We start from the raw sequence: 25,525 nt of genomic DNA on the forward strand, positions 1-25,525 counted from the left end.
CATCTGGTGAAATTAAGTGACATAGGTGAGTTGATTGGGTGGCATTTCAGGGTGAATGACTTTAAGGCGCTGGGTTTTCACGGCCTTCCTGAAGTTCCAGAGTCCATCTAGTGATCTGACAGATGGAGGGATTGTGTGCTAAAGTTTGGGTATGAAATGTGAGTAGGAGCGTTTGCGGGCAGTTTCAGTTTTGAGGGAGCGGCCAGAAGGTATGGTCAGTCGCTTTTCTCCTTGGGACCTCAGTGGTCATTTTGGGAAGTAGATTTGTAGTTTAGTTTTCATGTAGTACGGAATCGTTTCATGGAAGGTTTTGAAAGCGTGGAGCAGGGCCTTGAAGGTGCAGCGTTTTTGAATAGGCAGCCAGTGCATGGAAGCTAATGCAGGGGTAACATGGTCACGGATGCCTAGATTTATATGGACAGGTGCACACTTGTACACACTGTCACTATTCTGTACATTTCACAAATAAACCCACAAAATTAAAAAAACAAAAACCCACTCAATAATGGTATTCAAATGACCTTCAGGATCCACCCCAACCTCTTCATCAGGTTACAAAATCAGTAATTTATTATGCAATAAACATTCAAATTTTAGCCAAAAAAACATATGCCTTGATCTGCTACACTGGAGACCCACATGATTCTGCTTGATAGCAAAACATGAATTCATGTTGGGAACTACTGTCACCTGTGGCTTTCAATTTCAATACTGTGCTCTTAAGAAGAGAGAAGGCTTGGTTTTTGTTTTTTACTTTTTGCTAAAAGTGTTTGCTATATGCTTATTACTGATTATGTGACTTGAGAAAAAGTTGGGGTGGATCCTCAAGGGATCATTAGTATGACAACCATAGGTATCGGAATGGGGGAGGCCACAGGGACTATGGCCTCCCCAAAAATTGGTGGTCATAAGAGTCAGTTATAGCTCTACTTCCTCACCTACCTCCTCCTGGCCGCTGTAATTTTAATTCTCTAGCGTCCCGCCTACGCAGGAACAGGAAGTTGCTGCAGAATGAAGACTTCCGGGGCAGGCCTGCTCGTTGACACAGCGCAGTGGCTGCCCGAAGATTTAAAATTACAGCGACCGGGGAAGGCGGGTGGGGAAGTCGGGAGCTGAAGAGAGAGGTCATACCCTGCTGGGGATAGGGCGAAGCTTTTGAGCCCCTTCAAACAAAAATGCATTCCGTTGCCTAGGATGACAATTATATCCCGAGGCTTATACCTCTGTAGGTCATTTGAATATCATTATTGAGTGTTATTTTTCAAAATTTTGTGGGTATATTTGTGAAGAGAAGTGTTATACTATTTATACATCTATTTGATTATTTATGTGCCTTCTGTCAGTGACATACTATTCTGTACATTTACACATGAAACGTACATATAAAAATTCCCACTTACAAAAATGCCCTGTATAGGGACCCATCTGCAGGCATTAATTTCAGATCTGCTGGACTAGAGCAGTGCTTCTAATTAAAGCCATTACAGAAGTAACTTTTTTTTATCATCACTGTGGCGATTTTAGATGTAACAAAGCTCTTTTATTAATACACAAAAAGTGTTGCTTCCAGTTACTCTGTTCATAAAGGGAGTGGAATCGGAAGAAGTAAACTGAGTGTTGAAATACTACCACCCTTATATGAAATCATTTGAAACAATGTTCATAAAAGTTGATTTGACTCCATTCACATTTGCAGCATGTTCTGGAAGTTGTGATTTCTTATCTGGCCATCGATACACAAAGGACACTATGCATTAGCTTTCATGATCTCATGTGTTCCCTTCTTCATGTGAACTATGAGCACTCCTGCCTTTTTGATTTATTTATAAGACTTTACATTCTACTTTTCAGTTGTACTTAGCAAAATACTATTGTCTTTTGGTATTTTAATTCCAGTATTCTAACATAATTAACCAGAACATTTGAATTACAAAATGCCGGGACTTAAGAGGTTGGTGCTCACAGGCGGGAGGAGATGTGTCTCCCCTGGAATTCACAAAGCAGAGTACTAAACCAAATCCAAATATTCCAGTGCCTTAGGGGAGAGGTCTAAGTCCCTGATTGGCCAACACGCTTAAGGCCCTTCCCATAGGAGTGGCCTAAGGGATCTTACCAATCGGAATCTTAGGCCACTTCCGGTACATCCCAGAATACACTGGGAGAGAGGCCTAAGATTCCGGTTGACCCAGGTACCTAAGGCTCCTCCTAGCGGAAGGGCCTTAAGCACCTTAGCCAATTAGGACCTGACAGACGGAGGAAGCAAACGTCTGGCTGGCCAACTTAATATCAGGTATTTTGGAGTCTGGGTGGTCTGAGGTGGGGGGGGTCAGGGGTTCTGCCCTTTGGGGGGTTAGGGGTATGCTCTGAGGGGGGGGTTCTGGCAGGAGGGACTGGGCATCACTCCTGCTGATGATCTTTGGGGGGGAGAGATTCCAGCATGAAGGACTGGGCATCTCTCCCTCGGGAGATGTCTTTGGTGGATGGCGGCAGGAGGAATTGGGCACTCCTCCTGCTGCCGACATTCACGAGAGGGGGGGATGTCTATGAGGGTCCCAGCAGGAAGGACTGGGCATCCCTCCTACTCACTGTCTTCGCACGGGGGGTGGGGGGGAGGAATATGGGTTTCCTGTCACGGCTGCTAAACTGATCGCAGCAGGGAGATTCCCTTGCCGCGATCAGGTCTGTGGCCATGTCTACTTGAAATGTAGGCCAGCATTTTGCTGGCCTACATTTCAAGCAGCTACTGCAGGACTAGGGCAGTGCCTAGGGCAGCCTAAGCTTGCCTAAGGCCACTACTGGGCAAAAACACACCCTTGCCTAGCTTTAGGCAAGCTTAGGTGGACCTACGCACCTCCTTACACTCGCAGAGGCGCCTACAATGTAGGCAGGCAGCCTGCCTCAGGATCTTTTTTTTTAAAACGTGCATCCCAATTGGCGGTTAGACAATGGTAGGCCACTTAAAATTGGGACACTGTTTATAGAATTTGCCCCTAAATGTCTAGGGGAGATTAAGATATTCTAAATCACTCCCACTGCTTCAAAAATTTAACTTTTAGTATCTTATAAAAGCACCTTTCATAAGTACTAGAGAGAAAATAACCAGTTTTTTGGACTTTCCACATAGATACTCCATTATAAAAATTACCTATATATTAAACTCGGCTGAATATGTAACAGGGCTGAAGCTCCAACAGCTCTCTCTCTCTTCTCCTTTTGGGACACACAGTTTTAATAATGCCAGGCTTCAAAAGTGCCTTATTTTATGAAGTATAATTGTGTAAGGTTTAGAGTTTAAAATCCTCTTGTATTTTATTTATTTTAGTTACTGATTGGGATTAACTGCTTTCATGAAGAGATTCCTCTAAGGTGGTGTACGCTTCAATGACACAAAACCCTAATCCCACTTATAACCTTGGGCACCATGTCACCCTCAGTTACCTCACATATAACTGTTAAGGCTAGATTTATTAAACCTGCTTTATTGCATTTAACATGCGCTAATGTGATTAGTGTGGGTTGCTAGTGCAGAGGCTCCACTGAAAATAATGGGGCTTGAATTACAAAACGTGTTTTAAATCATGCCTCAGGTTCAGGTTTATGAACTCAATTAACCGCCCAAGGAAAAAGATCCCTCAAGGAGGGGTACAAACTGTAAGGATGGAAATCTGATAAGTTCTGATCCACGGCATCAGAATACAAGCAAAATCAGCACACAGGCAGTTCTGAACCAGGCCAGGTCGGCACACTGATCTAGGCCCTGTGTACGGATCTAGGCCCTGTGTGTGGATTTAGGCCCTGAGTAAGAATTATAAGCCCCTGTGAAAGAATTATGAATTATTCCCATTCCTCTCCCTTCTTGCCATGCAGCCATTCTAAGTAAAGGAAAATGCTAGCATCTTGTCACATATTAACCTGACACAGGTTTACCCTAATCCCTTATATGGGCAACAATCAGACTTTGCCTACATGCAGGCCCTGAGCTTAAGGCTAATTAAGATAGCTTAAGGAGTATGCATTATAACCTTTGGACTGTCACATGCTTATCTTATTTGAGCTGTCCTTATTTGGAAAGGACATCAGCTGACAGGCACTGCATATGTGCAAAGACTCAGGCTCTGTCCACGTGTTAATCAGGCCCTTGTCTAAGTGCTGAGTTGGAGGATGATCACGAGGTAAAAGCACGAGGTATAGGGAGGGTGATCACGATGTATAAGCATGTATCTTTCTTTGTATCCACCAATGTAAAAGCATGTACCTTTGTACCCACCAATCATGAGATGTGTAAATGAGGGAGTTACTATGATGTCATTAGCTTAGAAGCATAATAAAAAGGGACTTGGAGCTAGCCCCTGGCAGTGCCTACTTCTCGACTCTAAGACTGCGTGTGTGTGTTTCCTATGTGTGGTATTCCTACAACAAACAAAATATAGCACTAGGAAAGGAACTGCATTTCATAACAGTATAGCAGAGAAAGAATTGTCTGCCAACCATTTCCCCAAATCCCAACTCATAGCCCCATCTGACAGATTGGAAAAAAAAAAAAAATGAAAAAGGTAAATAAATAGAGTACTCAGGGGTCAACAAGAAATGCTTTCCCAAAGAGAGAAAGGGTTTGGGGAACTTGTACACTGCCTTTTTGTCACTTTGGCATTTCAAAGCTGATATTCAAAGCAGTGGGCACTGCAGGATTAAGTGACTTGCCCAGGGTCACATGGAGCAGCACTGGGATTTGATCTCATAAGCTCTGGGTGCAGAGGCAGCAGCTCAGCCAGTGAGCCACAACCCTTCCACATTGAGAACTTTACACCCTTGGTCTATAAGATGGCAATTCTATAAATTGATACCATGATTTAGGCAACCTAATGCTGTGCGCTTAATGCCAATTCAATAATGGCTTCTGTTACAGAATATAGCACATGTTGGTATTGGCACAAGGTTAGGCACTACCAGTTATACCAAGTCAATGGCAGTTGCAACTATTGCGCCCTGACGTGCATATAAGTTATAGTATCCTGTTTGTCTGCCCTGTCTGCTTAGATTGTAAGCTCTTTTAAGCACAGACTGTCTCCTTTGGGACTGTACAACTAGGGCAGGGGTAGGCAATTCCGGTCCTCGAGAGCCGGAGCCAGGTCAGGTTTTCAGGATATCCACAATGAATATGTATGAGATGGATTTGCATGCACTGCCTCCTTGAGATGCAAATCTATCTCATGCATATTTATTGTGGATATCCTGAAAACCTGACCTGGCTCCGGCTCTCGAGGATCGGAATTGCCTACCCCTGAACTAGGGTTACCAGATTTTACTTTAGTAAAATCCAGACCCTGGACTCGCCCCCCCCCCCAAGCCCGCCCAGTTCCACCCATCCCTGCCCCGTTATGCCCCATTCCCACCCCCAAACCCACCCTAGCCCCTCTCCTACTGCCTCCTGCCCGATGCGATTTCGAGGAAGCTGGGTTTAGGAAAGCCGCCTGGACCCTTGGCCATGTTCTCCTTTTCCGGACGTCTGATAACTCTTTGTACAACGCTGCATATGTCTGGTAGTGCTCTAGAAATAATTAATAATAGTAATATTCTTTAAGTTACATGTGTACTTCAAATATACACCTATGACCTACCCACTCTCCGCCCATGTGCGCACCTTCCCTAAAACTTACACACCTAAGGCCTGATATTCAGCAGGCGGCAAATTAATGTTTTTCTGACCGCCACCAGCATTAAACCCAGTTCAATGCCAGGTCATGTCCAGGCTCTAGCACTGAATTTCCAGGTTTGATGATCCAGCTAATCCATTACGGTTGTCCAGAAAAACCTAAAGTTGAAAAAACTGTGCGATTTTAAAGTTTTTCCCATGAATTTGATTGTGCATGATGAGAAAATAATTTTTTTTTTAAGTTTAAAGCTCATCCTGGGGGTCTCTCAAAGCCACTGATTACATAAAAGCTCAGTTTTTCTTAAAATTTGCTATTATTCTTGCTTAATGGAGCAAGTTTCTTAGGCCTCCTTTTATTAAACTGCGCTAGCAATTTTTAGTGCCAGGAGCCACGCTGAATGCCTGGCGCTGCTCCTGATGCTCATAGGAACTCTATGAGCATCGAGAGCAGCACTTGACATTCAGCGTGGCTCCCCACACTAAAAACTGCTAGCGCAGTTTAATAAAAGGGGGTATTATAGCTATAACTTTTTTTTCAATTCAAAAGATTTTATTGATTTTATAGAGAACGTAAGTATACAAATGTTAATTAGGACATGATACAATCAGAGAAAATTCAGTAATCCTGAAACAATACAACTGATTGATCAACGTCAAACTCATGGTACAAAAAGAGACCAGCACAAAAAAATTAAACCAGCAACACTATATGTTCATAGGAGAAGATAAAAGAGGTTCCCAAAGGAACACCATGTGAAGGCATCAGCAATGCCGAAGCAGGAGAGAAATATGTCAGTTAAGGTTAAAGAGTATGACACAAGTTTCTGAATGTCAAGGTGGAATACGTCATATGGTGGAACACAGACTGCTTGACCACCAAATTTGAAAGTGTTATTGCAGAGAAACATAAATCTACTAATACATACCTTAAGGCAGGGGTGTCAAAGTCCCTCCTTGAGGGCCGCAATCCAGTCGGGTTTTCAGGATTTCCCCAATGAAAGCAGTGCATGCAAATAGATCTCATGCATAGTCATTGGGGGAAATCCTGAAAACCCGACTGGATTGCGGCCCTCGAGGAGGGACTTTGACACCACTGCCTTAAGGTATGGAAACCTATAGCTATAACTTTTATGGTTTCACATTCAGGAATGATACATTGATAAAAAAAAATCTTTTATGCAAAAAAATCTAGCACATTATTGTAGAAAATAACAGAAATTTAAAATACTTTGCTAATAACTAAACATATACACTTTGGTGTAGTCATCCCCCAATGGCATTCCAAACACTCAAGTGTTCACTGTGTTCTTGAGATAGTCAGGATAAAACCTGAAATGCTGTTCAACTCCTTACAGCCCAGCGAAGGGTTAAACTGATAACTGACTTTGCCACTGGCATCACCAGAGATCCAATGCAGTGTAAGGCCTTGTAAATCAAATCCCATCCCCTTATCTGGCTGGGAGCCCTTTCTAGCTGGTAAAATCACTTTTAATATCGAACCCCAAAGTGATTTTGGTGTGTATACTAAAGAATAGGGAGGTATAGTACAAAGATTCAAAAATGTCACTCCAAAACAAAAGCACCACACCAGCCAAGAAAGCTAGCTTATTACTTAAGCAAAAGAAAAGCATCAGACAAATAAGGCAGCGGCAAATAAGGCAAATAGAATGTTGGGCATGATAAAGAAAGGAATCTCGAGTAGATCGGAGAAAGTTTTAAAGCTGCTTTATAGGGCAATGGTCAGACCCCACTTGGAATACTGCGTCCAACATTGGTCTCCCTACCTAAAGAAGGATATAAAACTGCTGGAGAGGGTGCAGAGACGAGCAACTAAACTAGTGAAGGGTATGGAGAAACTGGAATATGAGGATCGACTTAAAACACTGGGATTGTTCTCCCTTGAGAAAAGGAGACTGCGTGGGGATATGATCGAGACCTTCAAAATACTGAAAGGAATCGACAAAATAGAGCAGAGAAGATTATTTACATTGTCCAATTTGACACAGACAAGAGGACATGAAATGAAGCTAAGGGGGGGGCAAGTTCAGGACTAATATCAGGAAGTTCTGCTTCACACAGAGAGTGGTTGACACCTTGAATGCTCTCCCAGAGGAGATTATTGCGGAATCGACAGTCCTAGGCTTCAAAAGCAAACTAGATGTATATCTCCTTGAGAGAGGCATATAAAGATATGGTTGGCTATAAAATAAGCCAGGTGTATACCTGGCAGGGCCTCCGCGTGTGCGGATCGCCGGACTTGATGGACCGAAGGTCTGATCCGGAGATGGCGCTTCTTATGTTCTTAAACGGAGAGGTGTACCCACACTCTTCCACCCAAGCATCATAGGCAAAAAACTTTCGCACAAGTTTAAAGTTAGCAGGTGGGAGCAAAAAATAGCCGAGAATGATTAATGGTAAAAACCACTGAACACAAACAGGCCAGGCCGACGATTGTTTCGTGGCTGTTAACCACTGCTTCAGGGCCAGGCTATCAATATGCAGATCCTAACTGCTGCCTAATATTTACACGTATAAACGCCAACATGTGGCACCGATCAATTGCATAACTGCTATTATTCTGTAACTTATGGGCACAATTGGTGCAAAACTTTAGATGCTAATTTATAGAATTGTCCTTCACTCCCTCTGGGCCAGGTCCAAGCCTCCTCTGCTTGAATTAACCTGCCTTGAGCACCAATTTGGAAAAGTAAAGGGGATGGGACTTTTATACCACTTTTTCTGTGTGATTTGCACAATCAAAGCAGTTTACATATTTGAAGACAGGTGCTTATTTTGTACCCGGGGCAATGAAGTGTTAAGTGACTGGCCCAGAGTCACAAGGAGTTGCAGTGTGAATCGAACTTGCAACCTCAGGATGCTGAGGTACCTGCTCTAATCACTGGACCACTCCTCTGAATCTAAATTCTAAATGCACATTTACATAATAGTGACTGTATTATCCAAAGGGGTTTGCAAGCTACAACGAATTCTGACTGTTCATGAAAAGATAATCATACTGCCGGTACAACAGGCATACTTATAGCGTATAAAATATTTCATGGCAAACGAGTTGTTTGGGGCACTATGCTTTCATTAGGAGTACTTGATGAATTTGACAATTTGACAATAAATTGTCTTTCCATGATCACATAAGCCAAGTGGTAAGATCTACTTTTTATAGACTTCGCCAGATTCGATCGATATCAAAATTTTTATGTGCAAAATCTTTAAATATCTTAATTCATTCCCTTGTAGTCTCTAAAATTGACTACTGTAATGCATTACTTATAGGTTTGCCACAGAAAGAGCTTAGGCGGTTACAATTAATTCAGAATGCCGCTATTAAAATAATTTATAAAGCCAAAAAATTTGATCATGTCTCACCCCTACTTAAGAAAGCACACTGGCTTCCAGTAGTACATCGCATAATATATAAACAATGTTTACTCACTTTTAAAGCTATAGAATACAAAACTCCAGCCTTTATATATAGACTGTTGATACCTTATACCACCTCTAGATCTCTTAGATCGCAAGACCAACACCTATTAGCAATTCCATCACTAAAAGTTATTAACACAAGACGTAGCACAATCTTTTCAATAACAGCCCCTCAAACCTGGAACAACCTCCCACTATACCTAAGACAAGAAAAAAACCTGTCAAAATTTAAGTCTGAATTAAAAAGTTTTCTATTTATAGATGCTTTTAACGATTAAATCCTTCATATTCTTAATTTAATTATTAGGCCAAATGTCTTCGTTTCCCCTTCCTAATGTTTTTCCCTTGAATTTAATGTTTTTAATAGCGATTGTAACCATTAAATCATTTTCCTTTTGTTTCATTATAGTTTGTAGGAATTCCCTCTAAAATGTAGTGTAATCTGTATACATAAGTTTATTATTTTTTTTAATTTAATTATTGTATGTACATTACCAAAAACTTTTATTTACTTGTACATCGCCTTGAATTTTGAATAGGCGATAAATCAAAATATTTAATAAACTTGGAAACTTGGATACATTTTTGTTAATATTTTGACATGCTAATGAGCGCTGTGTGCTGCTGGTTACTGTGTGAGCTCCGACAGGACATTACCGTCTACTCTACCAATAGCGCTGGCGTGCTCATTTAAGACTAACTCTAGCTTCAGATACAGTGCAGAGTTTGTTTTTGCATTCCACGTGACACTGGCAGCTGACGGGCTTTGTGCTCTATCTAGCCTGTGCTGGAGTTTTTAATTTTAGATCTGCGCTTCTTTCACCAAAGAGAAGCTTTTATTTGCACCTGCACAAACCAGATGGAGCAAATCTGTACAGAGAGAGGAAGCAAATTTTCAGAGGCCAATCCATCTCGATATGAACCTTGCCAGGGCACTGGAAGTAGTTGGATGAATTGCACAAATGATTTATGTGACCCCTAAATAATTTCTTCACAAAGAGATCCTTTAAGCAACCCACCTCCCCCTCCACCAGCAACCGGGATTTGAAATATTCCTTCTCTCCCCCCTCCTCAATCACCAATTCCACCTCACACTTTCTCGGGAACCAGAGAACCCAGCGCCAAACCATTCCTAGCTCAGCCCGCAAGGAAAATAATTTGCAGCTGTGATAGTCACTTTCTTCTCCTCCTTCATCCCCCCCCCCCTTTCTAGTCATCATAATACGGTTCTACTTTTAATCACAGACAAAAAGGAGAGTCTGTGAATAATTAAGAGCCTGCAGCCTGAAGCCAGTCACAGTCATTGCAAGGGATAATAAACGTTAAGCCCCTTGAGAACAGGTAAATGCTTTGCAATCCTGATCCCCCACTGCTCCGCTCCCTCCCTCGCTCGCTCCTCCAGCAGCTCTCACATTACTTCAGTACCCGGCAGATCTAGCAGTATTACATCACCGGCGACCCATTGGTTGCTGCACTGTAACCCTCTCGTCCCCTACGAGCCGAAGCACTCTCCACCTTCCCCACTTTCTCGCCCGTCTTTCTTCTCTGTGCTTTCTCCTTTGTTACTTGAATCAGCCTCTCACCCATCGAGCCGTGACTCAATTACCAGAACAAACTCTTCTCCAAGTTGAAATAAAAAGCACCAATGCAAACAAACTAAAAGAAAGAACACACGTGCTGCTCAAGGTGCAGTAATATTTCTAAACACTTATCAGTAAAGAGGTATTAGAAATGAAAGAGGAAAAGTTAGAAAATTAAAAACAAACCTCATGGACATCACTGAGCCTGAATTCCCTGCTGAGGTGCAGAACATGAGAGCACTGGAGTGAATGTATGTAGAACTTGAGCCAAACCTTAACTAGACCAAGTGAGTCATATCCTTCCCATTTGATTCCAGTCCAAATGGTGATGTAATCCTCTGGCCTTCTCTCTCTCTCTCCCTCCCTCCCTGTACTACCCTCCCTCCCCCTTCTCCGTTTTAGCTCACTGTTAGTGAAGTCACCATTTAAATCTGGCAGAGCTAAAGCATGAAACTTCAATGTAACCAAAACAGCCTCGGGCCTAGTTCCAGAGGTTGGGAGACTTGGTGGTGCAATCGCCACTGGAAACGGATAAACAGAGCAAGAAACAGTGCTGCCTCAAAGTGTCCGAGCGCTGTCCAGGAGATTGCAGGCAAGTCTCATCAGTGATTTGCTGGTTTTGATATGAATAAAAAAAATTTAAAAAGAAAACATTGCAAAAGAAAAAAAAATATATATATATATTGCCATGTGTTTCAGACATAGCAAAAAAGATGTAAAAAGTTTTGGAGGGCTTGAAAAAGGATAAGACAACGAGTCTGAGAACCTGTGGGTCTATGTTAGCCAGTCTTGTGATCACGGCTTTTTCTGAAGAGGTAATGAGGGGTACTGAGTGCTGACACCTTTTCCATTGCTTGATAAAAATGACCCATTGTCCCGAAGTATTAATAAAAGAGCTCAGGTTCTGCACACTCAGGACCAGATTCTCAAAGCTCCAGCAACCTGATGAAAAATCCAGGGATGGGAATGATTTTTTTTTTTTTTTTTAAATCTGGCAATGCTCAGCACAAATAGCATGCTATTTGTGTGGAGTAGCCCAATAAAAGGGGGGAAGAACTGTACCTGGCGACTGCACAGAAGTGCAAATCAGTAGGCACAGCTCTTCCCCCCTGTCCTATGCCCACTGCAGAGTCCCAAACTCCTATCCCCCTGTGCAGCATTTCCTGACCAACCCCCCCCCCCTCCCATCGTGAGTTTTGACATACCTTCAGGCCTCCTATATCAGCAGCAGTGGTAGTGGTGGCCGGCAGGCAGAGGAAGTGCTCTGAACAAGCTGTTTGCAGCCTGCCCCACCAGAGCTTCCCTCTGCTGCATCATCAGTGACATCATCAATGATGTGGCAGAGGGAAGGCCCCAGCAGAGTAGGCCACGAGCAGCCTGTTCAGAGTGCTGCCTCTGACAGAAGGCCATCGCTGCTGCTGCTGTAGGAAGCCCAGAGATATGTCAGATCCCAGAGATATGGCAGATCTCACTGGGGGGAGGAGGCAGCGGAGGTGTTGGTCACTGAATCATTGATCTGATTTTGGGGAAAAATGAATCAATCTGAATCAGTTCACTGAAGTGAATTGGTGAATTCATTGGAATCAGCAAATCAGGCAGCTGTAGGCTGCCCCCTTCTCCTCTAATACCAGCTCTGACTTCACTCCTTCTGCCTTGATACGACTTGTATCTGGAACAACCTGTCTGAACCAGTACACCAATCTCTGGCAGTATTGAAATCCAGGCTCAAAGCCCACTTTTTTGAAGCTGGGTTTAGGTCTTAACCCTTCCTACTTGTAATACACTATATCTGCTTTTCATTCCCTCTGTAGTCTCCAACCCTCTTTATCTCATCATCCCTTTGTATTGCCCTTCATGAGCAGCATAAATTAATCCACACTGTGTCCTATGTGTGTCTGTTATAATTAGATTGTAAGTTCCTTCACATCTCTTGCATCTGGTAGTGCTATAGAAATAATAAATCGTAGTAGTAGTAAATTACCCTAAACTACTAGAAATAATATCAAGCATGCATGCCAATTTACTAGAATCATCATCCTAGGAGACTTAAACATTCCTCGGGAATCATATGACAATCCAACAGTCAAGAACTTCAAAAAATGCCTATCAAACAAGCCACCTGGAATAACACCCTCAGGTCCAACTCATGAGAGAGGTCACACCCTTGACTTTTTAGCAAACAACCAAATGCATTTGGTCTCAGAATCAGATTGGATAGCAGTCCCCTGGTCAGATTATTCTTTACTATCATTTCATCTTTCCCTCTAGATGGGAAGCACAAGTGACACACCCACTAAACAAAAAAAATCTTAAGCAGAGGAAAAATAGAACCCAATCAATTCTGGACCAAAGGCTTACAGGATCCGAGGCAACATGGCTTTACAAAAGGTAAATCGTGCCAAACGAACCTGATTGAATTTTTTGATTGGGTGACCAGAGAGCTGGATCGAGGACATATGCTAGATGTAATTTACTTGGATTTCAGCAAAGCCTTTGATACAGTTCCTCATAGGAGGCTGTTGAACAAACTTGAAGGGCTGAAGTTAGGACCCAAAGTGGTGAACTGGGTCAGAAACTGGCTGTCGGACAGACGCCAGAGGGTGGTGGTTAATGGAAGTCGCTCGAAGGAAGGAAAGGTGACTAGTGGAGTCCCTCAGGGTTCAGTGCTGGGGCCAATCCTGTTCAATATGTATGTAAGTGACATTGCTGAAGGGTTAGAAGGAAAAGTGTGCCTTTTTGCAGATGATACCAAGATTTGTAACAGAGTAGACACCGAAGAGGGAGTGGAAAATATGAAAAAGGATCTGCAAAAGTTAGAGGAATGGTCTAATGCCTGGCAACTAAAATTCAATGCAAAGAAATGCAGAGTAATGCATTTGGGGATTAATAATAGGAAGGAACCGTATATGCTGGGAGGAGAGAAGCTGATATGCACGGACGGGGAGAGGGACCTTGGGGTGATAGTGTCCGAAGATCTAAAGGCGAAAAAACAGTGTGACAAGGCAGTGGCTGCTGCCAGAAGGATTCTGGGCTGTATAAAGAGAGGCGTAGTCAGTAGAAGGAAGAAGGTGTTGATGCCCCTGTACAGGTCATTGGTGAGGCCCCACTTGGAGTATTGTGTTCAGTTTTGGAGACTGTATCTGGCGAAAGACGTAAGAAGACTTGAGGCGGTCCAGAGGAGGGCGACAAAAATGATAGGAGGCTTGCGCCAGAAGACGTATGAGGAGAGACTGGAAGCCCTGAATATGTATACCCTAGAGGAAAGGAGAGACAGGGGAGATATGATTCAGACGTTCAAATACTTAAAGGGTATTAATGTAGAACAAAATCTTTTCCAGAGAAAGGAAAATGGTAAAACCAGAGGACATAATTTGAGGTTGAGGGGTGGTAGATTCAGGGGCAATGTTAGGAAATTCTACTTTACGGAGAGGATGGTGGATGCCTGGAATGCGCTCCCGAGAGAGGTGGTGGAGAGTAAAACTGTGACTGAGTTCAAAGAAGCGTGGGATGAACACAGAAGATTTAGAATCAGAAAATAATATTAAAGATTGAACTAGGCCAGTTACTGGGCAGACTTGTACGGTCTGTGTCTGTGCATGGCCGTTTGGAGGAGGATGGGCAGGGGAGGGCTTCAATGGCTGGGAGGGTGTAGATGGGCTGGAGTAAGTCTTAACAGAGATTTCGGCAGTTGGAACCCAAGCACTGTACCGGGTAAAGCTTTGGATTCTCGCCCAGAAATAGCTAAGAAGAAAAAAAAAAAAAATTTAAATTGAATCAGGTTGGGCAGACTGGATGGACCATTCGGGTCTTTATCTGCCGTCATCTACTATGTTACTATGTTACTATTGGGTTGGTCATTAACTGACATCACAGAAAAATTAGAACATTGGGACAAAACAATCTTACAGTCACTAGACTCTATCGCCCCCCCCCCCCCCCACACACACACACACGTCTTCGCAACATCAGAATATTCAAGCCCTCACTCTGGAACCCCGAGAACCTATAAACAGATAAGCAAATGTTCCGCAGCTTAGAAAGACAATGGCCGAAGAGCCATTCTCAAGACCACAAACTATTATGGAAAACAGCCATAGAAACATACAAGCACCACATAAATGAAGCACAGAAAATATACTATGCCTTGGACATCAAAAACCAAACCTTCGATATCAAGAAACTATTCCAACTAATGTGCTCTACCACAACATCCCCTGTGCCAGGAATTGCTAACAGAATTTCACAACCAAACGCACAGGAACTAGCTGGCTTTTTCCCTAAACAAGATCAAGGGAGTACAAACTAATACAAATAACCTTAAAACACTACAATCCCAGAGCTCCAAACAGATCCTGATAACACAAACTCTTGTGCCGCCAATCAAATCTGGAGTGATTTTGGAACCTCTTATCCCAAATGACATGAATTCTCAACTGAAAAGATTATCCAACAAAAGTTGTGTGCTGAATAAATGTCACTCACGTCTCTTCACAAACATCCCAAAAGTTATAACACTATGGCTAGTCTCACTAAGCAATAACCTATTAGAAGCTGGCCAGTTTTCTGAATATATGGACCGCATTACACTCACACCGATTCCTAAAATTCAAGGAACAGAGCTATCCGCCCCATCAAATTTCAGACCAATAGCCGGTAATCCTCTTTTAACCAAACTACTGGAAACATAATCTGCAATCAACTCACCACCTACTACATTAACAAATTCTGCCTTCACCCTACACAATTTGGCTTCTGCACATATCACAGCACAGAACTTCTACTATTGACCTTAACTACGAAATTCAAACAGATGCTGTGGAATGCACTGCCATTTGCTCTTAGGCTCGAATCCAACCTTTCCAAATTCAAATCAATGCTCAAAATCTTTCTCTTTAAAGAAGCATACGAGACATACAGTAAACCTTGAATTTAACCTATACATTTCAGCCTGCCCGTCTGTCTTTTCATTCCCTACCACCTTTTTATTTTAGCAATGTAACCCCCCTCCTTTTTCCAACTTGTGTGTTTTGTAGTTGTTCATGAGATTGGTCTACCTATGTATTTACCGTATTTTTCGGACCATAAGATGCACCGGACCATAAGAGGTTCAGAATTTTTTTCTTCTTGGTTTTTTCTCCTCTACACATAGGTGTGTCTGGTGGTCTGGTGCTGGGAAGCCCAAAGCCCGAAACAGCCCAAAGAAGCAGCCCAAAGCCCATAGCCCGAAGAAGCACACTGCAGCCCAAAGCCACCTGCAGCCCGAAGACGCCCAAAGAAGCAGCCTGCAGTCCGTAGCGCCCCCCCCCCCCCGATACATTTTTTAAGTAGCGGTGGTCCAGCGCGGTCTCTCTTGCCTTTCTTTGCAGAGCAACGCACAATGCAGGAGCCCAACTTTTGGGCTTCCTGCCTGGTCCTACGCCGCTCTGTAATTGGCTGCAGTCAGTAACTGACTGCAGCCAATCACAGAGCGGTGCGGGACCAGGCAGGAAGCGCAAAGGTCGCGTTACTGCATTGTGTGTCGCTCTGCAAAGAGGCAGCCATCCAGCAGGAGACTGTGCTGGACCACTGCCACTTAAAAAAGGTACTGGGCGGGGGGGGGGGGGTGCATGGTATATTTGGTCCATAAGACGCACACCCTTTTCCACCCCCTTTTTGGGGGCATGTTCATTATGTCTACAATTTTGTTGTTTTTAATTTTTAAAGATATGCAATGTTGTAAACCACTTTGGAATTGAAAAGCGGTATATCAAGCCTTAATAAATCTGAAGCTTGTACAAAACAATAGTCAATCCTAATCCAATTTGACATATCAGTCGCCTTCAACTCAGAAGACCATGACTTATTGCTTACCAAACTAAGCAAACTAGGCCTAACAGAACAATCCTCAAATGGTTGAGAGACTTCCTAACAAACAGAGAGTACTGTTTCTGGAAGGATGGCGCAGTCTCATAAACCTGGAAATCCTTCTGTGGTGTCCCTCAAGGTTCCCCTTTATCCCCCATATTATTTAATCTTTTCATGAGCTCCCTAGATTACATCTCCTTCACCAAGGGAGAACACCTTCTATCCTTTGCAGATGACATCTTTCTACTCTATCTACTTGGAACTGATGTAAATGAAACATCCACTAAATTATTAGATGGCATAGAAAAAAAGTCTACTCCTGGGCGATACGTAAAGTGACCATATGTCCCGTTATTGGACCAACAGTCCTGTTGTCCTGACTCACCAAAATGTCCCGTTTTCAGGGACAGTGTCCCGAAGCTGAGTGCGGGGACAATGGACCGGCGATTGCTTCCCCTCCCTGCCGCGCTAAAGCCTACCTCCCTCCCTCCAACGCCAATTCAAACCCCCCCCAAGTCCGCCACAGCCGCTGCTTCTTGACGCCCAGAAGCCTTCTTTCCAATGTCAATTCAGACATCAGAGAGGAAGTTCCAGGCCAGCCAGGCAGCAATTGGCTGTCCCGGAACTTCCTCTCCAATGTCAGAATTGTGACAGCAATCTAAACAGGCAGCAGAGGAACGCCCCAATGTGAGAAGGCCCGAAGCAGCACATTTAGATTGCTGCTGCGACACTGCCTTTTGGAGTCGGTCTCGCGGTCGGCGTGGGGAAGGAGAGATGGAAGAGTCTGCTGTGGCATTTAGGAAGATCTCGGTACCAGCAGTAGACTTTTAGTTTGCTTTTCCCTACCCAAAAAATAAATGCTTCAACTAGGGCTTATTTTTGGGGTAGGGCTTATTTTTGGGAAAACATGATTCAAACAATTGCAGTAGTCCATACATGGCAATACAAATGCATACAACAATGAATCAAAGTCAGATTTAGAAAAACCGCCTATAATTCCTGGGTATGGCGTATATAAAAATAAACTATTATTATTATTATTAAATAATAAAAAGAAGTAGACACCAAGAGAGTCATTTTTGAAAAGGACGTCTAAGTCCGATTTGGATGTTTCCACTAAATAGCCAAAGTCAGAAGCACAGAAACATCCATTTTTGAAACTAGAACCTTTAGACCTCCCAAAATATATATTTTTTTAAATCGTCTACTTGGACGTCTAGACCAACAGGACGTCCAACCCTTAGGATGCTTAACTTTAAAGCCCATTTTCAACCAAAGAAACATCCAAGTTGAAAACATCCAAATCCAATGCTAGGAGGGACATGCCAACAGAACCATGGAACACCTTAGAGGGCACTGCTGTGAACTTCACATAAAGCGTGCTAGATATACATCTCACCATATCCATCTCACCAGATTTCCTTGTTAGAAAAAGAAGAGCGTGTGGCGCAGTGGTTAAAGCTACAGTCTCAGCACCCTGAGGTTGTGGGTTCAAACCCACACTGCTCCTTGTAACCCTGGGCAAGTCACTTAATCTCTCCCCCCCCCCCCCATTGCACCAGGTACATTAGATAAGATTGTGAGTTCACTGGGATAGACAGGGAAAAATGCTTGAGTACCTGAATAAATTCATGTAAACCGTTCTGAGCTCAGAACGGTATAGAAAATTGAATAAATAAAAATAAATAAATAAGGATATGTGGTCCCACCCTGTTCTGCCACCCAGCTCCGCCCAACCCCATCCAGCCCCACCTCCCAGCTCCGCCTGCACATGAGCCTCGTCTCTTCTTCCCCGAGCTTGGGGCCATGTCTGGAGGGCCTCTGAGCATGCACGGATGTGACATGATGTTGCAGGCATGCGTTTGGTATCATTATCTCACATCAATACATGCTCAGAGGCCCTCCAGATGCCGCTCTGAGCTTGAGGCTTTCCAAAACCCGGACAAACTGCTGGGTTCTGGAAATCCATCCAGGCACCCGAACAGTCCTCTAAAAAGAGGACCTGTCCGGGAAATCCCAGACATCCCTTATACCCCTTATAAATTTATCCTGAGCCCTCCAAAACTCCCCCCAAACCTACTAGACCTATCTGTCTACCACCCCAATAGCCCTCATGGTTACAGGTGGCACCTATATGGCAGTAAAGTGGGGTTTTGGTGGGTTTTAGTGGGCTCACACTTTCTACCATAAATGTACTGGTTAGAATAGCTTATGGGCCTGGGTCCTCCTCTCTATGGTTCACTAGCCCATTCAACAAAAAGATTGTGGAACAAAAGACCGGATGTACCAGTATGTAGTTTAATTACCATCCAAATAACTTAAAAACAATTCACAAGTGCTGAGCGGCATAAGCAAACAGCTTGCTCAGCATAATCCTTTCTTGCTGGGGGGTTTTTGGGTATGGATTGGGTCTCATGGTGTGGGCTTGGGTTGGGGTGGGGGTTTGGGCTATGGAGTGGGTGGGGATTGGGGGGACTCTTTGGTTGGGGTGAAAATGTGTTTGATGGTACGTTTGGTGTTCGCGACCTTGTTGTATGGTCGTGCTGTATTGTGTATTTACTGATGATGTGCCAATAAAACATGATTTATACTAAAAACAATTCACAAAAGATGTATACAGTCACCAGTGACCCACAAGATAAAAACCAAATAATGTATAAATTGCAAATGACCCAACAGGGGCCGAGTTTTGGCAAAATAAAAATGCCTTCCTCAGGGGTCTTATGGGGGGGCCCTTGGCTGTCTTAAATATAAATCATAAGTCACAAAAAAAATCCAAGTGGTTAAAAGGCTACAAACAAACAGCACACTAGCTTCCAATGTATGCTGGTGTTTCTAGCCTCTTAACTACTTGGATGTTTTCTGATTATTGTTTTTAAAGGCTCCTTTTACTAAGCTGCGTTAGCGTTTTTAGCGCAAGCGGCATTTTAGAACGCGTTAAACCCACGCTATGTGGCTAGAACTAATGCCAGCTCAATGCTGGCGTTAAGGTCTAGTGTGCGGGGCAATTTAGCGCACGCTATTCCGCGTGTTAAAGCCCTAACGCGGCTTAGGGCTCCTTTTACAAAAGTGCGTTAGAGCCTTAACACGCAGAATAGCGCGCGCTAGCCTCTACCGCCTCCTCTTGAGCAGGCGGTAGTTTTTTGGCTCGTGCTTGCTATAGCGCGCTAATCCAGTGCGTGCACTAAAAACGCTAACACACCTTTGTAAAAGGAGCCCTAAGTTATTTGGATGCTTATTAAACTACAAATTGGTACATCCGATCTTCTGTTCCACAATCATTTTGTTGTTTTGCTGCTTTATTTCCTTTGTGGAACCTTTTGATACTATTTGGATTTTGTTGTTTTGTCTCACCAGCCCATCCACCAGGTTACTTACGACACTTATGTGATGCTGTACTGGGCTTTCCCATACCAAGTGCTGCTGTTCTAGAGACAGGTATGTACTCTTTCATTCTGATTGGGGGGGGATGGGAGGGGGTAGTGAGCAGTGGGGGAGTGTGTGGGGTCATAACTGAATGTATCCAGTGATCATCTCGTCAGTTCGTGGCACTTAGATGCTTCTATAACAGGTCTAGCTCCAAACGTCTAAGACAGGGGTGCCCACACTTTTTGGGCTTGCGAGCTACTTTTAAAATGACCAAGTCAAAATGATCTACCAACAATAAAATTTTTTTAAAAACACAAAGCACACTGTACGCAGAGAAAATGTTAATTATCATTTATATTCCGGGGTTTTTTCAAAGAGGTCAAGGCAGATGACTCTATGCAATGTCACCTCAGTAACAACCATACAAAAACAGACAAATATACCCCCCTCCCTTTTTACTAAACCGTGCTAGCAGTTTTTTAGCGCAGGGAGCTGCGCTGAATTCCCCGTGCTGCTCTCAGCGCTCATAGGCTCCCTGCGCTAAAAACCACTATTGCGGTTTAGTAAAAGGGGGCCATAGTGCAAAATATAGACAGCAGATATAAATTCTCAAAACGGACACATTTTGATCACTAAATTGAAAATAAAATCATTTTTCCTACCTTTGTTGTCTGGTGATTTCATGAGTCTCTGGTTGCACTTTCTTCTTCTGACTGTGCATCCAATCTTTCTTCCCTTCTTTCAGCCTGTATGCTTCCTCTCCTCCAGACCTCATTCCCTCCCCCAATTTTTTCTTCCTCTCTCCCTGCCTCCCTTTCTTTTTTTTCTCTCTTCATGCCCTTCTTTCTTTCTATTTCCCTTCTTTCCTTCTGTCCCCCGGCCTGCTCCCTTTCTTTCTTTCTCCATGTCCTCCCCTAAGCCACTGCTGCCGCCATTGGGGAACAGGCCCCAAATCCACCGCCGTCCCAAGCTCTCCCTGCTTCCCTGCGTTGGGCCGACCAGCATTCCTCTCCCCAATGTCAATTCTGCCGTTGGAGAGGAAGTTCCTGATCAATCAGGCAGCGATTGGCTGGCCAGAACTTCCTCTCCGACAGCAGAATTGACGTTGGGGATAGGAAGGTTGATCGGCCCGGTAGATTGTGAAGGTAATGTGAGTCTATCACGGAGCCTGAGATGGGCTCTGCGATCGACTCACTTTGACTTGGCGATCTACCGGTCGATCGCGATCGACCTATTGGGCACCCCTGGTCTAAGGGTTCCTTTTATGAAGGTGCGCTAGAGGTTTTAGGAGGCGGTAGCGGCTAGCGCATGGTAATTTAGCATACGCTATTCCACGCGTTAAGGCCCTAGCGCATCTTCGTAAAAGGAGCCCAAAGTTCCATCCAGGATGTCTTGGAAAAGGTTTGATTATTTCCAAAAAACGTCTAAGTTCTGTTTTAGAAGAATGTAACTGTGGAATCCTTATGAATAAAAATTTCATATGTAAAAGGAAAGCAAATACTGGGGAACTATATTATTTTCTGCTTGACCAGAATGAACAGATGATAAAATATTAACATAAAAATTGGGAAGCTAACAAATTTGGCAACACTACAATAATCAAAGCAGAAGACAACACAAATAATGCAACACATCAATCTACACTGCAAACTGAATGAAGATGATGTAAAATGTTGTAAATATTTCCCACCACACCACAACACTACCTTGTGAAAATGAATTGTTGCTATAGGATATGCGCAGAAGCAGCAATAGTTTGTAAACATTCTCTGTATCTAAATGGTTTTCACTGCAGAAGACCGAATTCTGATAAAGAACTTGGTACTGCTAAAAGATTATAGCAGTCGACGACTGTTGAAAGAGTTTCCACAGAAGGGTTGGAACAAAAACAGTCTTGATGTGCTGCTACGCAAGATCCAAGCAACGGGCACTGTGGATCGTAAGCCAAGCAGTGGACGACTGTGCTTGATTCACACACACAAGAGCGCATTGACATTGTATGTAATCTTGTACTGAGCCAGGAGGAAATGCTGCTAACACACCGAACAACTTACCAAATAGCAAGAGAAGTAGGAATAAGCCAGACACCCGTAGTTAGGATAATTAATGACAATCTGAAATTAAAGTGTCTTAAAAAGCATTGTGCAAGCAGCTTTTGACCAAGTACCCAGAGCAAAGCATCAGTTTCATCTGTTTATAGATGAAAAGATATTTACAGTAGCTCCAAGTTTATTAAAAATTTGTTATACTGCCATATCAAAACTTCTTAGCGGTTTACAGAGCAGAATTGGTCTGCACGTGCCTTCAACCACACTGAAGCCAAATGCCTACTATGGACCCGCCCAACCTTCAACCAATCAGTCATGGTCTCAGTCGCAATCTCGAAACTCAGATTCACAGATATGTTCTTCATCAACCCTGGGGTTAAGATCAATGGTACATACTACTGGGACATCCCTTTGATGCAGAAGCTGTTGCCAGCGATCCGTCACATGTTGGGAGACTACTTTATTTTCCAACAGGACCAATGCCCCATCACATTGGGCAAAGGACACTGTAGAACTGCTACATCGGGAGACTCCAGACAAACAGAGGGTAGGAGTGAAGGGCCACTACTCGGACTGGAGGAGGGTCACAAGTGGTGTTCCGCAGGGGTCGGTGCTTGGACCGCTGCTATTCAATGTATTCATAAATGATCTAGAAACAGGGACGAAGTGTGAAGTAATAAAATTCGCAAATGACACCAAACTATTTAGTGGGGCTAGGACTATAGAGGACTGCGAAGGTTTACAAAGGGACCTGAACAAACTAGGGGAGTGGGCGATGAGATGGCAGATGAAGTTCAATGTAGAGAAATGTAAAGTCTTGCACGTAGGAAACAGAAACTCGAGATACAGCTACATGATGGGAGGGCTGTCATTGAGTGAGAGTACCCAAGAAAGGGACTTGGGGTAATAGTAGACAAGACAATGAAGCAGTCGGCGCAGTGCGCAGCGGCCGCTAAGAAAGCGAATAGAATGCTAGGTATAATCAAGAAGGGTATTACAACCAGAACGAAAAAGGTTATCCTGCCGCTGTATCGGGCAATGGTGCGCCCATATCTGGAGCTGCGTCCAATATTGGTCGCCGTACCTAAAGAAGGATATGGCGATACTCGAGAGGGTTCAGAAGAGAGCAACACGTTTGATAAAAGGTATGGAAAATCATTCATACGCCGAAAGATTGGAGAAACTGGGGCTCTTTTCCCTGGAGAAGCGGAGACTTAGAGGGGACATGATAGAGACTTACAAGATCTTGAAGGGCATAGAGAAAGTGGAGAGGGACAGATTCTTCAAACTTTCAACAACTACAAGAACGAGAGGGCATTCAGAAAAATTAAAAGGGGACAGATTTAGAACCAATGCTAGGAAGTTCTTTTTCACCTGGAATGCGCTTCCAGAGGGCGTGATAGGACAAGGTACAGTACTGGAGTTCAAGAAGGGTTTGGACAATTTTCTGAAGGAAAAGAGGATGGAAGGGTATAGATAGAGGGTTACTATACAGGTCCTGGACCTGGTGGGCCCCCGCGTGAGTGGACTGCTGGGCATGATTGACCCAGCAGAGGCACTTCTTATGTTCTTATGTTCATTGGTCCAGACCTCTGGCCTGCAAATTCACCAGACCTAAACCCAGTTGACTACCAGATCTGGGGACTGAAATAGGAATGCATCTACCAGACAGCAATATCTGATGTCAAAGACCTTAAACAGTGCTTCATCTCTGTTTGGGCTGAGCTGAAGCAGAGCATCACTGAAAAGCCCATAGATCAGTGGCGACCAAGGCTGAGGAAGTGCCTTCATACAAAGAGAGCACACATTTTTCTGCAAGATATGCCATAACACTTTTTGATGTGTTTTTATTCAATTTTGAATTCTTTTTCACAAGGTAGTGTTGTGGCGCGTTCAGAAATATTTACATTTATAGCAACTTCATTCAGGATATGGCACACTAAATTTCATAAGAATCAGATGAGTTCTGTGGAAGATGCGACAAAAAACATTTTGGTGGTGGAGTTTTGGTTCACAGTGTGCATCTGCTGAAAATAATCCTTTATAGTTTTGCATTGCTAGCATTTATCCCTCCCTGCCAAAAAATGTCAATCTTAATAATGGAGGAAAAAAGACTTTAGTCAACACTTTCATTCAAGCTCTTTGGCAATTATATGTCTGGCTGCCCATTTATAATCATCGGTATAAAATACCCCTCCAATCTCAACTTTTAAAATTGGTTTATTCAAAAAAAATAATCATGGTAATCAATATATTCATGTAGGGAGATCCCTTGTCAACATAAAATATCAGGAGCCATCAAAAAGACCCTACAAAACATTGTTTCCAAAGAAACATTACAGATCAAATATTTTGCAGAGTATTAATCTATCTATAGCTATATCCTTTGAAACATACAGCATGTCCTTAATCAATTTCCCATATATCTTTAAATGTCTATTCAGTTCCCCTGAGGCAGCTTTGAGCTAAACAGTGGCCCCTGTTGGGACATTCAAAGATCTATGGAAGATTGATTGATGATGTGCTAAATGTTTCAAAAATGAGAACATCTTTGAACATTCTTTGAAGTTTTTGATTTATAATGTTCATTTGAAACTACATTTTGTGGGGTCCTTTGAATAACTCCAGATAAATTGTGTTGACAAGGGACCTCCCTACAGGAGTACACTGATTACCATTATTATTTTTTAGAAAAGCAAATTTTGAAAGTTGAAAATGGAGCTTTTTTGACTGACAATTATAAAATATGCAGGCCAGACCTATGATTGCCAAAGAGCTTGAAAGGGTTCACTGAAATCTTTTTTTCTCCACTATTAAGAGTGATATTTTTTGTGGGTAGTGGCAGCTGCAAAAAATACAAAAATATATAAAGGACTGATTTCAATTACCCCAAAATTGGCTAGACAGATGCCATATCAGGAAAACAATATCATAGTAGATGATGGCAGATAAAGTCCCGAATGGTCCATCCAGTCTGCCCAACCTGATTCAATTTAAATTTTTTTAATTTTTTCTTCTTAGCTATTTCTGGGCAAGAATCCAAAGCTTTACCCGGTACTGTGCTTGGGTTCCAACTGCCGAAATCTCTGTTAAGACTTACTCCAGCCCATCTATACCCTCCCAGCCATTGAAGCCTTCCCCAGCCCATCCTCCACCAAACGGTCATATACAGCCACAAACCGTTCAAGTCTGCCCAGTACTGGCCTTAGTTCAATATTTAATCTTATTTTTGATTCTAGACTCTTTGTGTTCATCCCACGCTTCTTTGAACTCAGTCACAGTTTTACTCTCCACCACCTCTCTCGGGAGCGCATTCCAGGCATCCACCACCCTCTCCGTAAAGTAGAATTTCCTAACATTGTTCTTGAATCTACCACCCTTCAACCTCAAATTATGTCCTCTGGTTTTACCATTTTCCTTTCTCTGAAAAAGATTTTGTTCTACGTTAATACCCTTCAAGTATTTGAACGTCTGAATCATATCTCCCCTGTCTCTCCTTTCCTCTAGGGTATACATATTCAGGGCTTCCAGTCTCTCCTCATACGTCTTCTGGCGCAAGCCTCCTATCATTTTCGTCGCCCTCCTCTGGA

The 25,525-nt window shown here is 43.2% G+C and overlaps 1 protein-coding gene across 5 annotated transcripts in view; it reads right to left on the bottom strand.

Moving 5' to 3' along the window:
- The window catches only part of CREB5 (cAMP responsive element binding protein 5), a 786,358-nt gene that overhangs the window by 268,150 nt on the left and 492,683 nt on the right, over positions 1–25,525 (bottom strand). The window contains exon 1 of one of the 5 annotated variants that reach the window (XM_033930764.1): positions 10,861–10,906. The exons of the other annotated variants lie outside the window; for them this stretch is intronic. Coding sequence (XP_033786655.1) covers positions 10,861–10,871 — 11 coding nt within the window. The 5' untranslated portion in view covers positions 10,872–10,906. Of the gene's footprint in view, positions 1–10,860; positions 10,907–25,525 lie in introns of those variants that run through there. 5 annotated transcript variants of the gene reach the window in all.

This window comes from Geotrypetes seraphini, chromosome 2 (assembly GCF_902459505.1).
Source record: "Geotrypetes seraphini chromosome 2, aGeoSer1.1, whole genome shotgun sequence".
In the NCBI taxonomy this organism is placed as follows: domain Eukaryota; kingdom Metazoa; phylum Chordata; class Amphibia; order Gymnophiona; family Dermophiidae; genus Geotrypetes; species Geotrypetes seraphini.